Source organism: Gigantopelta aegis, chromosome 8 (genome assembly GCF_016097555.1).
Source record: "Gigantopelta aegis isolate Gae_Host chromosome 8, Gae_host_genome, whole genome shotgun sequence".
Lineage (NCBI taxonomy): Eukaryota > Metazoa > Mollusca > Gastropoda > Neomphalida > Peltospiridae > Gigantopelta > Gigantopelta aegis.
In genome coordinates this window covers 54,016,326-54,032,080 of record NC_054706.1, presented here as the reverse complement: position 1 = coordinate 54,032,080, position 15,755 = coordinate 54,016,326, and the positions used below count along the sequence as shown (strand labels likewise).

At 35.3% G+C, this 15,755-nt stretch overlaps 1 protein-coding gene across 1 annotated transcript; it reads right to left on the bottom strand.

The window, feature by feature from the left end:
- Positions 1-894: 894 nt before the first annotated feature.
- On the bottom strand, positions 895-11,750 carry LOC121379357 (outer mitochondrial transmembrane helix translocase-like). Its single transcript, XM_041507933.1, has 10 exons — positions 11,500-11,750; positions 10,315-10,359; positions 8,896-9,073; positions 7,566-7,634; positions 6,388-6,476; positions 5,543-5,585; positions 4,984-5,180; positions 4,060-4,110; positions 2,972-3,111; positions 895-1,728 (listed from the first exon to the last, which is right to left on the bottom strand). The coding sequence occupies exons 1-10, from the start codon at positions 11,701-11,703 to the stop codon at positions 1,602-1,604; spliced, it is 1,143 nt and encodes a 380-aa protein (XP_041363867.1). The 5' UTR covers positions 11,704-11,750; the 3' UTR covers positions 895-1,601.
- Between the last annotated feature and the right edge of the window lie 4,005 nt (positions 11,751-15,755).

Here is a 15,755-nt window from a genome sequence, read left to right as displayed (position 1 = left end):
ATCCTACATTTACCAGACAAGGTTTCACATAAACAGTTAATGTATACATTTTATTGACAGCTTGTTATATATCATGCCTCCAGTGATGACTATACATCCTTTCCATTTCTGTAAAGCATTCTCCTTATGCCTGGTTGGTCTAGAATTGATCCCTGTCAGAGGGCCCACTGGGCTATTTCTCATTCCAGCCAGTGATCACAACTGGTGTAAAAACAATTTTGGTATGTACTATCCTGTCAGTGAGATTTTGCATATAAACGATCCCTTACTGCTAACAGAAAAGAGTAGCCGTATGTGTTGTGGCTGCGGGTTTCCTCTCATGTGCGTGATCCGTCACCATATGTCTGACACCATATAACCATCATTAAAATGTGTTGGGTGTCATTATATAAAACATTTATTCCTTCCTTTTCCTTTTTAGCAAGCAGTGGGCTAAACTGGTGTCTACTGCTGCCATCTTGACTTTCTACTATTCCCATGTTTTTGATAAAATGTTTACTAGTAAAGGCAATTGTAGGCATGGAGCACTTAAATTCGACATTTACAAGTTTGCTCATACTTCATTTTAAAATGTAAAGTCTAGCTATAGTTGAAAAATAAGAGCCATAACTTCACTGACCATACAACTTTTGAATAATTTGCAGTACAGACATTTTAACAATTTTAGAAAAGAATATACAAATGTGCTTAGCCAGAGCTAAATAAAATTCAAAATCTATATAAAACAGGTTTTCTTAAATATTTTCCCAGACCATTTATGAACAAAATTGGGCTATTTCACGTTCCAGCCAGTGCATCACAACTGGTATATCAATGCCTGTGGTATGTACTACCCTGTCTATGGGATGGTATATATAAAAGATCCTTTGCTACCAATCAAAAAGAGTAGCCCATGAAGTGGTGACAGTGGGTTTCCTCTCTCAATATCATAAATTAAAAAATGTGTTGAGTGCATCATTAAATAAAAGATTTCTTTCTTTCTTTATGAACAAAAGTATTTTTGCCATACATTTTCAAAACTGTGAAAATAGATGTTACAAATTTCATACAGGACATACATGTATATACAGTTAGAATATTCTTCAGTGTGAGCACATCGTGTGACCATTCTTTTTCTGATTATTTTAATTGTTATTAATCTGTCAGATCAAACAACAAAACTGTTTCAGAACTTCATATATATCTTAATACATATTTAATACAATTTTGTGGAATGATGTTGATACATATGAAGTTTACTGATACAATCTGAAAATGTTTTTTTAAAACTCATGCAGCTTACTTCATGATATGTATCTACAATTGTTTTGTGAATGTGCCTGTAGCAAACTATTAATGAAAACAAAAGTCACCAACTTCAGAATCCAATCTATTGACTATAAGGCCTGTGGAACGTTATGTCATAATGTGATCCTGTGATAGTTGTGACATAATGACACATATAAACACACAGAATCATACTCTCTGCACAGGCTTCACTTTTTTGTTTTGTTATCTTCGTCACATCTGGTAAACTGAAAACAAACATATTCTACAGAACTCACACTTTTCTTCCAACAGCTACAAAACAAAATCTACATTCTGATTCTAAACAGTCAAGATTATCGATCCATTGGTATACTGTCAGTTAGTAACAATGACACATTCTTGGTCATTTTGACCTTCGTGACAGCTGTATTTAAGTCATCCATTCTTATCCCTCGAAGTTCTTTGTGCATATCATCATTGCTGCCAAAAAACAAAACAAAAAGTTTTTTTTGTGATTATTCACAAATTATTCCAATTTAAATTTTGTTAAATAATGTTGTATGGGTCTAAGCTGTCATTTGCTAAATTACCAAATGCAAATTAAACCCGAATTTGGCTAATATATTTTACTACCCGTATTTGACCGGAAATAAGCCCAGGGGGCCAAGACAACTCATTGTGAGCTTGGCATGGGGTGGGCTTATTCCCAGACAAGGGGCCAGTTTTGTTGAACATTTTTTTAATAATAATAATTAAAATAAATAACAATACTTAAATGAAATAGGAAAAAAACAAAAAAACGTTCAGTAGCACATCTACAAAGAATTGTCAATCTAAGGTCATTGTTCTTAGCCAATCAGAATAAGGTATTTGCTTAATTAGCATTAACTGCGGACCCAGTGTGGTGGTAAAAATAGACATTGGTTTTTAGTTCATACTTGGGCTTGGATACTTCAGAGAAATACTGCAAGCATGAAATTGAAAACAATGTTACACACTGTTACTGTTAGACTGCTAAATCTCACTGGTGGTAAAATATTGTGTTACATTTGTGTTTAATTATCTGCAGGAGGCATGACCTTTTAAATGAACTTTGAGCAAACTTGCAATTTCTTGTTATTTATAACTAATATAAGGTGACGAAGTTGGGGGTGGGCTTATTTACGAATGAGGGCCTAATTTCTTAAATGCTATCAAAACGGAGGGGGGTTTATTCAAAGACATGGGCTTATTTCCTGTCAAATACGGTATTACTTCGTCAGAAAGCTAATTCGAAAATCGCCTTCCTTTTGTACATTTACAGCTATACTGGATGTTTGGCTGATTGAAATTTGAATTTGGCCACACATTATCACCACATTCATCAAATAGCAAACAGTTTGAGGGTCCAGCTATTTGTAAATATTTCCTTACCTTTAAATAAAACATTTATAAAATCAATTTGTGAAGTGTCAAAAAAGGGTATTTAATTTTATCGCAATTTGTAAAAGGATGATTTTCAGACACCACTTGTTGATGATAAAGCCAAATACAAAAGTTTAGCTCAATATCTTGAGACATTGCAACAAAAAAAAAAGAAGTCCAGAATATGTTGGATAAACGGATGGTCTGACAGAAGGCCTGATAGAGGACTAATAAAACATATTTTAGAGGTGCCCTCACAAATTGCTGAAAACACAAACCATCTTCAAATTAGACAAAAATAAAACTATACATATTCTACCTTATGTCTGAACCATTCCGATGGTTATGCATGTATTCATGTACTGTGCTAACAGCTGCTGCCCGACACACCTCCCGGATGTCACTACCTGAGAAACCATCGGTTATATCCCCTAGCTGGGGGAATTTCAATTCGTCAGTCTGAAAACACCGAAAAAATATTGTTTTTATTATTAAAAATATGACCGATTGTAAGGATGAAATAAAGCTGAAATTCTTTAAGATCTGAACAACAGATTCCAGTTGTTGTACCAACACATGGCCAAGTAAACAAGGTTTTTCCCTGTATCTCCTCTTAATAACACGACACTATCTGAACACCTGCTTAAAAGATAAAAAGATTAATTTATTTTAATAACCTGATCCTCCCTATTGTACATGTCAGGGAGTAATCATTTAGGAAACTGTGTTTATTATTACCCATATGGGCTCAAATATACGGGGTAATATTTTTTCGATATCTGCTTCTACAGCCACCGATTGGTTGGCTTAAAAATGGCGACATTTAGTTGGTTGTTTGCCATGGCTGGAACTTCCCTTTTATGTAATGTTTCCATTCAGATTACACATACGTTATACAATCTACAAAGATTTACAGAAATTTGTGTGATTCATTTGTTTCATAAATATGAAATGGTATATTTTCATAAGAAGTGGCTTTAGTAGCATAGAGAATTTTTTATTTTCTAATACAACCACAGTTGCATTATGTTGCATTGTAAACATTTGGCTGTAAAAAGAACATTGTTATGCCATGACTTCACTTACATTACGTCATGTATTGCACGTAACATTATATCATGTAATGGCTGATGGTCTTGTTATAGAGTGCAGAGATATTTTTTATATTAAAAACCTGTTAAAAGTGACAATGGGTAATAAAGAGAATAACCAACCTGCTACACAGAGTTACGAATTATCTATCCCTCATGAATGAATGAATGTTGTAAAACCCTCGCTAGAGGCTTGGATGTACCACATTCATTCACCCGGGACAGATAGTTAGTAATTCCTCATAGCTCATTAGTTATTCTCTAAGTAACATTTGCAGGATCCAAATGTTCTAAGACGCAGTGCTTATAATCATACCTTTTCATCTCTTAGGATCATTCGGAAAATCTGTGCTCTTTGTTCTTTTGCCTGAAATAAATGATAACATATCAAATAGAAATGTCTAAATTAGACAAAGAAATTGTTTTGGCTGGCTTGGATCCTAAAAAGCATACACACTATCTGATTTGAAGGTCAAGAATTCAGTGTACTATATACGTATTATATAAAATTTGTGAGCACTTTGGAAAATCTTTTTTTTTTGAAATGTACATCCAAATTCAATTTGTTTTTGCTAAAAAAAAATGCAATAAATAAGGGCCATAAAACATGTCGATTCTCAAATTAGCTTTTAAAAAAAAAATTCTTTAGTGCCTGGAACCAGAGATGTATATGGAATATTAAAGGTAGTCACTCATTCACTCACTCACTCACACACTCTCTCGCGATTTGGCAAATGATAGCTTAAAACCTTTTTTTTAGCACCCTACTGGTCCAACTAGAGGGGGACTATAGGCTTTGTCTCTGTTCGTCATGTAGTTTTCCAGATTTGTTTTAGGCAACATTTCAAGATACTGAATTTATTGTTTTTGCAGTATAACATCTCCTTGGTGACTAAATTAGCTGTTTTGCATAGTTTTTGTTGACAGCTGAATTATTAATATTGTTAAAACACTTCTTTTGGCAATACTTAACATGTGGTATTGAACAACATAATTATAAAAGTACATTATTAATTACTTCATTAATTTAAAATGAGCATTAACAAAATTTTCATACGTATGCTCAAGTGCCATAACTCAGTCAAAAATGGGCAGATCCCGATGAAAGTCCAACCTAATCTTTAACTTTACATGATAGAGCTATTCACAAAATTTCAAACTGTATGCTGATGCCTTCATTGCAGCACTTTGTTGAGCCTATATGAAACATTAAAATGACAGAATAAAGAAATATACTAACAGGTAGGCCGACTCGAAACTGACTTGGCATTCTGCGAAGTATTGCAGCATCAACGTCAGGTCTGCGATTGGTTGCTCCCATCACCATAACATTGCAGGACTTGTCAGTTATCAAACCATCCCAGAAACTCATGAACTGAGTCTTTATCATTGCTGTTGCTTCATGATCAGTTGAAGATCGGGATCGCAGGAATGAATCTTAAATAATGAATGTCAGCATAGTGATGGTTTAAAAGGTATTTTATGTGATAAACTGGAAATATTTAAATAGTTCATTATCAAGCAAAACAAGATTTAGTAAGGTACTAACTGTAATAATATGACTGGTTAGCTTAGTTGATTTAACTGAAAAAGCAATTTATGGAGAAAAAAAAAAATATGCCCGTCTTTAGTTTGTTTTCATTAAAAAAAAAAAAAAATTATAATACGGATTGAGCAAAGCATAATAAAAATAGAATATTGCTTCCTCATAAAATGAAAGAAAGCCAAAGACAAATATTTATACATTTTGCACTGGTGATATAAACAAAATCAAGCCTTCAAGATTATAGTGTACTTACCAATTTCATCAATGAAAATAATTGTTGGCTGGAGTTTGATAGCCTGCAAAAGAAATAATAGGAAATTACTTTAAAATGCAAATTTATATGTATCATACATTTTGTTTAAAATCGACCCTGTAGCTAATACAAGTTTTGTTTCTTTTGTTCTTGTTTTGTTTCTTTCGTTTTTGTGTAGTTTCAAGATGATACATATGTAATTTGTAACCTGATTCATACATTTTCTTACCAATTTATGGTATAATTTCATTTGAATGGAAATCTGATTTTTTGAAAACACTTTAAAATTTGTATATCATTTATTTATAAACATTAAAAATACTTTGGGTACGTTCAGTGAAATTTTTTCACAATCTTGTCTACCAAATACTGTTTAATGTTTCAAAATTGTGTGGCGATATCCGTAACTTGCATAGAAAATTGCAATGCTATACTGAACAAAATGTTCCCCGACATGCAACAGTGGGAGTTTTATAAACTTCCCTTATCTACAGGCATGACATCTACTAGAAACTGTTTTAAACTAATTATTATATTATTATAAGTGTCTGTAAACACTAGGCATCTTAATATTTTAATCAACCTGTGACAAAGTACTATATAAATGTTAAAGTTTATTTCACTGAACTACCCTCCGTCTGTTACCGGACTGCTCCCTTGCACCTGTCAGTGCAGATGGTCCCTCCTCCTCCCTCCCCAACCCTTTCCTGTCCCGGACGGAGGAGCCGGCTGAGGCCGACACCTGTGCCCAGGACAGGCGTGCGCTATAACAGCTTGCTCTGAATGTGCACGTTAAACACTTTGGTCTTGGTCTTCACTGAACAGTTTTCAGGATGTAATATTACCAGAGAAAAAACCGCCTCGGCTCTCTTCTGTGATTCTCCATACCACTTGTCAACTAAAGACGAGATCTGAAGATTCAGGAATCTTGCACCTGTAAACACAATCATAATTGTTAACACCTGAAAAAAATATTAGGGTTATTTCCATAATTTACAGGATCTGCTGGGGACGAGTTAATAAAACAATTTAAATGTAATAAAAAATAAAAGTTATTGATAACCATTTATGTGTCTTTTTACTATTTTTAAAATTTATTAATTGAGAATGGGTTTTATGTTAAGTTTTGCGCATCTCAACTACAGTCAAGAATGGGAGGGAAAGAGTTAACAGATGGTTCTTTTTTCAATAGAGAGGTGGTTAAAGCAATCAGCATTGCATAATTTTAGAGGGAGGAGTGGTCTTAGTATTACAAAACATTACATGGGTGAGGATGGGTATTAACAATGCCAAAAATTATATTATACAGTTTTGTTGAATAACCCCTTAACAGGGCCCGCGGAAAGTATTTGAAAGCAGGTGGGTGGCAGTGGGCAGTGGTTTGATGACATGCTCTGCTGTAAAAAAATAAATAAAATACAGATGCTTTTGGATACATTCTGGAGTACATATGGGTGTCATCATATCACTGCCAGTGCAATGGTCTGGGGGATGCAAATTTGAAACATATTTATTAATAAAAACGCAAAAAAAAATTCATTTTTTGATTTTTAATTCTTTTTGGTTTTAGAACAATAACACTCAATAATACAAAGTACCAATATTAAATCGATGATGTGACGTTCCCTCATGATGTAAGTTTTGCATTCATTGAGAAATTAACAAACTTGTAAAAAAAAAAAAAAAAAAAATACAGATGCTTTTGGATGTATTCTGGAGTACATATGGTCTTGGGATGCAAATTTGAAATATACTTAGTAATAAAAAAGCAAACAAAATCATATTTTGATTTTGAATTCTTTTCTGGTTTTCAAGCAATGACACTCAATAATACAAATTACCAATAGTAAGTGTTGTCATCATCTGTGACATTCGTTCCCTGATATTAACAAACTTGTGTTGCTTTGACTAGACAATGGGATGTCTGTAAACTGTAATAAATATAACAGAAATTTAATTATTGAGAAATGTCCTGTCGGTATTCCCTAGTAATAATGTTTTATCTTCCTTAAATAGGTCTTACCTGCTGCCTTTGCTGTTGCCTTGGCAATCATTGTTTTACCACATCCAGGTGGGCCATATAACAATACGCCTGTAAAACAAACAAGTCAAAAATAAGATAATGGAGAAAACTTGGAAAAAGAAGGAAGTTACAGTCACGTGACCGAAACAGGAAGGGGTGCGCAGTAGAAGAATTCAGGCCATCCCATTGGCTGTTGGGATGTTTGGACTAGTCTACTAACCATAGGGAATATGCATTTGTTTTCAGGACAGGTGATGTTGAAGAAAAAATTAAAAAATTATATTTTACACAAATTATTTACTCAGTAGAATAATTTAATCCAAGTAATTTTTTTTCATGTTTGGTGGCTCAGCCAAAAAAGTAAATAAAATTTACAAAGCATCTGGTTATGATTGCTTTCACTGTATTAACTAATGACAAGGAGTATCTGGTTATGATTGGTTTCACTTTATTAACCACTTACAAGGAGTATTTGGTTATGTGGGTTTCACTTTATTAACTACTGACAAGGAAAGAAAGAAAGAAATGTTTTATTTAACGATGCACTCAACACATTTTATTTACAGTTATATGGCATTAGACATATGGTTAAGGACCACACAGATTTTGAGAGGAAACCCAGTGTCACCACTTCATGGGCTACTCTTTCCGATTAGCAGCAAGGGATCTTTTATTTGCACTTCCCACAGGCAGGATAGCACAAACCATGGCCTTTGTTGAACCAGTTATGGATCACTGGTCGGTGCAAGTGGTTTAACCTACCCATTGAGCCTTGCGGAGCACTCACTCAGGGTTTGGAGTGGGTATCTGGATTAAAAATCCCATGCCTCGACTGGGATCCGAACCCAGTACCTACCAGCCTGTTGACCGATGGCTTAACCACGCCACCACCGAGGCCGGTCTACTGACAAGGAGTATCTGGTTATGAGGTGTTTCACTGTATTAACCACTGACAAGGAGTATCTGGTTATGAGGTGTTTCACTGTATTAACTACTGACAAGGAGTATCTGGTTATGATTGGTTTCACTGTATTAACTAATGACAAGGAGTATCTGGTTATGAGGTGTTTCACTCTATTAAATAATAACAAGGAGTATCTGGTTATGATTGGTTTCACTGTATTAACTAATGACAAGGAGTATCTGGTTATGAGGTGTTTCACTGTATTAACTAATGACAAGGAGTATCTGGTTATGAGGTGTTTCACTGTATTAACTACTGACAAGGAGTATCTGGTTATGATTGGTTTCACTGTATTAACCACTGACAAGGAGTATCTGGTTATGAGGGGTTTCACTGTATTAACTACTGACAAGGAAAAGAACAAACCCTTCGGTGCTTGCAGAAGTGATGAATTCTGGAACAGTGATGTATTTTTGAAAGGCAATATGACCGTTTCCTGGATTTCACTTATGATGCTATCCAAACCACCAATGTCCGTCCAGGACACATCAACATCTCGTGGATCCACTAGGTTTGACGCAATACACAGCTCATACTCGGACAACTGAAATATTCATAATAGCAAATAGGTTTATTTATCATACACAGGCATGTGATTTGGTGTTCTTAAAAAAAATCTGGAAATGTTCTATCATACAAAAGCGCAGCGATTTCTTTGACTGGTCATCAGTCTTATATGGTGGTACACTGTCTACAGGTAAGCAAACAGCCATTAAGAAAATGGTTTAGTGGATGTGCAATAATAATTTAAAAATTAGAAAACATTTTCATGGATTTATTTTACGATAAAATATTTTTTTTTAAAAGCAGAATTCCGCTAAAAAGCGGAAGAATCACATGCCTGCATACAACAGTTAGCAAAATATCTAAAAATATAAATGAAATGAATGATATCAGTCATTACTTAAATATGGTGTTATTAGCACTTTAGAAAAGTATTATTCCTACTAGAATTGTTTGTTTTTTTGTATTCCCACAATAGTGATATCATTTATCAAAATGACTTTATTCACGGTTTACACAGTTTTCAATAAATGCTCATTTGGGGAAACAAAGGTAAAAGGATGAAAGTTACATAAATTTATAATAAATAAAAAGAAAATGTTTCATGATTTAATCCCATCTCACTGCAATTTCATGAAATGATTGCAGACTTCATTTGATATTTAGGAGCGGGACGTAGCCCAGTGGTAAAGCATGCGCAGTCAGTCTGGGATCGATTCCCATCTGTTGACCCATTGATCTATTTCTCGTTCCAGCCAGTGCACCACGACTGGTATATCAAAGGCTGTGGTATGTGCTATCCTGTCTGTGGGATGGTGCATATAAAAGATCCCTTGCTATTAATGGAAAAATGTAGCTGGTTTGCACTCTTAGACTATATGTCAAAATTAACAAAATGTTTGACATCCAATAGCCGATAATTAATTAATCAATGTGCTCTAGTGGTGTCATTAAATAAAACAAACAAACAAAAATCATTTAATATTTAAATCATATTTGTCAAAAAAAGATTAAAGAATTACCAACTTAAATTTACACACATTTCTGTCGTATGAAGTATGAGCCAAAAACATAAGTGATCACATCAAAAGGTTCAGGTAAAAGCTTGGTTTATACACCATGACTCTTTAGTTTAAAGTACATGTGCATTAGTGTGTACCATGGTGCATTTAAAGGGCCATTAATATGCTCGCATATTTTATTGTAAAATAATTATTTGAACATCTGTAAAAATGTGAAATAGTAAAAGTTGATTAGAATCCAAACAAATCTAATATGAACCTTCTGAGCATTGTCAACCCCAAGTCTCTTCAGCATCCTCTGTGCCTGTGAAAAGAAAATGATATTAAATTTATACATCAATAAATACATTTAAAAAAAAAAAAAAAATCTTACATTTCCAAACAAACTCATATCTACATTGTGTATATAAAAATCAAAATTTCAGGGGGTTTTCATCCTTGTCTTTATATATATATATGTATGTTTGTCATAAAGACATACCTTTTTTTTCTATCATGTCATTTTCAGAATTTTATTGCAGGGTAACATTCAGTTTTTAGTGATAGCATCTAAGCAGTCAATCATATTTTAAAAGCAGAAAGTTTGTAATTACATGTATATCAAAATAACGGTCAATTCAGATGATGTTTATACCAGCCATTAAATAAAAAAAAAAAAAAATCAAGGTAATTTTTGGTAGCTCATGTACTCCTCTGCCATTCAAAAGCTAGACAGACATTTGAACAGCTATGATCGCTCTCTCAGCCAGAGATAACTCTATAGTGAAAACACAGAACTGAAAGAAAGAAATGTTTTATTTAACGACGCACTCAACACATTTTATTTACGGTTATATGGCATCAGACATATCGTTAAGGACCACACAGATTTTGAGAGGAAACCCGCTGTCCCCACATAGGCTACTCTTTTACGACAGGCAGCAAGGGATCTTTTATTTGCGCTTCCCACAGGCAGGATAGCACAAACCATGGCCTTTGTTTGGCATATTTTTTTTTTTAGACAAAATTAATTACTCTTATCATCATTGTATGATTTTCTTAACCCTAACCCTAAACTTAACACATTTTCATTCTGGGGGAAGCCCCCTCCACAATACCCACTGTTGACATTAGTAAATTAATTAGTTGCATTCAATTCCATATGATAGGGTCATATCCAAAACTTTCTTTCTGGCAGAAACACTGACACCCCCTCCCCCAATAGATTTTCTAGATCCGACACTATTGTATATGAAACTAAAAAGATGGTCATGCCACCTTGGCCATGGCCACATGGTTAAGATCATCATGGTATTGCATCAGTCTCATCAGATAAAAACTTGTACATCACAGATATTACTTATTAAACGTGTAGATATCAGTCATTCATATACTATACACAATCTAAATCTACCCCCTCAGTGCCATGCCTAAAGTGCCATTAAAAAAAAGATAAAACATTAACCCGTTCTCTGGATTCCTTCTTGTCCTTCTGTGTCGGATCCATTGCGTTCATCAGATAACGAACGCCGAAGTATGTGATGGTAAATGAGGCTGTCAGGCCAATTAATGTCGATATAATTTTAGCCAATAACTCGTTTTTCGCTGATGCATTTTCAGAGACGTCACCGGCCCCTTTGAACATCCCTTCGGCAACAGCTTTCAACATTTTTATTGACTTTGAAAAATCACGTTGTCCAGAATGAAACACGGAAGTTTCTAAACTTTCCATATTGTACTTTAAAATCCTACAATACTTGATAAAACGAAACAATAATATTCGTATTTCTATAAGATCGATGATTATATTCAAAAATGAACAATTGATTATTTATTAAATTATATTATATAACTATAATGTTAACTAATACAGATAATTATAGAATAACTTGAATTAATTACTACATATATATTTATATATATATTCCTTTTTCATATTGTCATTCAAGTCATATTTTATATACATTGACATTAAAATACGGATAATGCCGAGCAATATTCCAAAGCATTCGGAAATCTTCGGATTTCGCTGTGCAGAGAGTATTCGGCCGTCCCCACGGATCCATAATATATTAGTACATGTATATAGATACATTATATATATATATATATTTGGTGTTGTTGTTTTTGTTTTGTTTTTGTGTGGGTTTTTTTTTTTTTTTTTTTGGGGGGGGGGGGAGGGTCACATGGACTAACACGTAAAAAAGGCAACATAATTAGATATATTTTTTAAAGCCAGAAGACGGGTAGGCCTACTTAAATATTTTTAGGGAGAATGGGTCACCAGCTCCCTCCTACCCCATTAGATCCTCTTCTTGTCCCCAGATATTGGACTTGTCAATTGGTCATGGTGTTTTGCACAATTTTGGTGGTTCTTAGGCTATAGGCCTTGGGGTTTACTTTGGCATAAGTGAGAGTTCAACCCAATAGCCGTTATCTCGTGTTGAGGTGTCTTTAAAGATTCATTCATTCAAGTGACTTGACCATTTATAGGATGGATTAGGTTATGGACCATCAAGCTGGGGTGATATACTGTGAAACCCCTCTAAACCGGACACCCTCAGGACCAAGTAAAATGTCTAGTTTTAAGAGGTATCCGGTTTAGAGAGGTTATGTACTGATTTTTAAAAAGGGACCATGAAAAATGTCTGGTTTTGATGGAATTCCAGTTTACAGAGGGTCCAGTTTTGAGAGGTTTCACTGTATATGGTACTTAACCACAGAGAGTGAACAATTAACTGTCCCCAAATATCGGTATTGGTTGTGGTGCTTAGTACAATTTTGGTGTTTTTTAGACTATAGGTTGCAGTGATTAGTTTGGCATGATGGACATGACTATTTGTTAGATTGATTACCATGACGTGGCAAGGTAGTTTGCTTGTCTCAATGACTCTGAGAGCTATGACAGGTGGAGCATCAGCTCCTGGTAGGGTCACCCAAGTTGGACTGGTCAAAGGGTAGACACTAGACTATTATGGACCGGACAGACAGAGGACGTGAGTCAAGAAAGACAACTGTCTAGAAGAAGCAAACTCCAAAATCAAAACTAGGCTGGAGAGGCTCAGAATCCTAGTAAGGAAATTCTCCTTGAAGGAAAACTCCAAACTCAAACCAAGTCCACTGAAGTCAGAAAGAAATATTTTATTTGATGATGCACTCAACACATTTTATTTACGGTTATATGGCATCAGACATTTGGTTAAGGACCACATATATATTGAGAGAGGAAACCCGCTTTTGCCACTTCATGGGCTACTCTTTTTTGATTAGCAGCAAGGGATCTTTTATATGCACCATCCCACAGAGTAGTACATACCACAGTCTTTGATATACCAGTCTTGGTGCACTGGCTGGAACTAGAAATAGCCTAATGGGCCCACCGATGGGGATCGATCCCACACGACCGCTCATCAAGCGAGTGCTGTACCACTCGGCTACATCCCGCCCACTGAAGTCCGAGTACAGAAGCATCAGCATTAGCGTGGAAACTAATAGAAAATGTCTGTACATGCACCAAGATCTAGGATCATCAGATTACCGTAGGGATCATCAAACTTGGGTGGTATACCTGGGGCCTAATTCACTAAACTCTCGCAACTTTGGGATCTTGCAGTACAATGCTAAAAGACTTGCAAAGAGGATGCTTTGTTGTCTAACAGAGCCTAAGAGACCGTTGTGAATTAGGTCCATGGTTTTTAAAGAAAGATTAATCAACCGTCCCCAGGTATCAGTACCGGTGCTTAGCAGTGCTAAGTTAGCACACTTTTGGTGGCTCTTAGGCCATTTGGTTTGGCATAAGTGGTATGTTCATTTCTTCAGCGGATTAGCTTATGAATGATCAAGTTACCTGGGGCCTAATTCACAAAAGGCCTCTTAGGTTCTGCTAGACAACAAAGCATCCTCTTTGCAAGTTTTTAAAAAGTTTTAGCATTGCACTGTGAGATCGCAAAGTTGCCAGAGTTTAGTTAATTAGGCCCCTGGTATTTATCCACTGACAGTGAATAATTAACCATCTTCAGGTATCGGTATTGGCCGTGGTGCTTAGCACAATTTCAGTGGTTCTTAAGTTATATTAGTCATGGTGTTTGGCATAAGCAACATGTCCATTCCTTGGGTTGATAAAAATGAGCTTATAGCTAGATCATCAAGTTTGGGTGATACAGTATATCTGTTATTTAGCCACAGTGTGAATAATTAACCATCCCAAGGTATCAGTATTGGCTATGATGCTTTGCACTATTTTGATGGTTCTTAAGCTATAGGCCATATCCATTTCTTGAGTGGATTAGCTTATGGATTATCAAGTTGGGGTGATATATCTGTTATTTAGCCACAGGGTAAATAATTAACCATCCCTAGGCATTGGAATTGGCTGTGGGGCTTAACACAATTTTGGTGGTTCTTAGGCTATAGGCTGTGGTACTTGGTTCTCAGTGAATATCATGTCCATTTGTTGGATGAATTACTTTATGGATCATCAAGTTGGAGTGGTATACATGGTATTTATTCACAGAGTGAATAATTAACCATCCTTAGGTATTGGAATTGGCTGTGGTGCTTAACACATGTTTTGTGGTTCTTCAGCTATAGATCATGGTACTTAGTTCCCTTATGAATTATATGCCCATTTTTGGGTGGATTCCCTATGATCACCAAGTTGGTATGGTATACATGATATTTAGCTATAGACATTGAATAATTAACTGTCCCTAGGTATCGGCATTGGTTGTGCTGCTTTTCACAATTTCATTGGTTCTTAGGTTATAGGCTGTGGATCTTAATTCTGCACAAGTGGATTAGCTTATGTATTGTTATTTCAACTTATTTTAGTGCTTATATCCAATTAAGGTACAAGCACGTCTATCTGCTCAGGACAATGAATTAGTTGTTAGTGGTTAGCAAGAGAGAAGAGGGTGTAGTGGTCTTGCACCTACCCATTAAGTCATTAAAACTCACTCTGGGTGGGAACCGGTACTGGGTTGCGAACCCAGTACCTATCGGCCTTATGTCCGATGGCTTAACCATGACACCACTGAGGCCAATTATGGATTGTTAAATCGGGTGGTACACATGGTATGTAGCTACAGAGTAATCAACCATCCTAGGTATTGGTACTGGCAGAAGCACTGGCAGACCGATGTTTTCTTTGCACAGAAGTATACATACAAAATACAGTATACCCTGTTAAATTACCCAAATGGACCCTAAATCTTAGTTCCTCAATACAGTACATATATTCATAAATTATCTCCATCCATTATATAACACATATAAATGTAACAGCAAATAAATGTATATGACCAGACCTGGCCAAGAGGACATCTTTACTAAGCAGCCATATGTCTTGAGAGACCATCTGTTTATTTTCCCAAATCATCCAATTTAGTACAAACTTATCTGAATGAAACAGCCATCTGTTTTAAAAGGTCATCTTTTCAGCTCTGGAAATATGCAAAACCAATAGGCAGCACCTCCACAAAACGATATTTCATAATTGATCTGCAAGGGCATTTGTATCATCAGGTATTTATACTTTGTTAATATTTGTACAGAATTGCCATTGCCATGGCTGCTTAACACCGGTTTTACTGACTGTACTGGTGCCCAAAATAACTCATTGACAGCACATGTATCTCACTTGAAAACAATAGATTTTAATACTCATGCATAACTTCTGCACATAAGAATATCCAGGCATAGCATGGTTTGGACCCCCAGGCT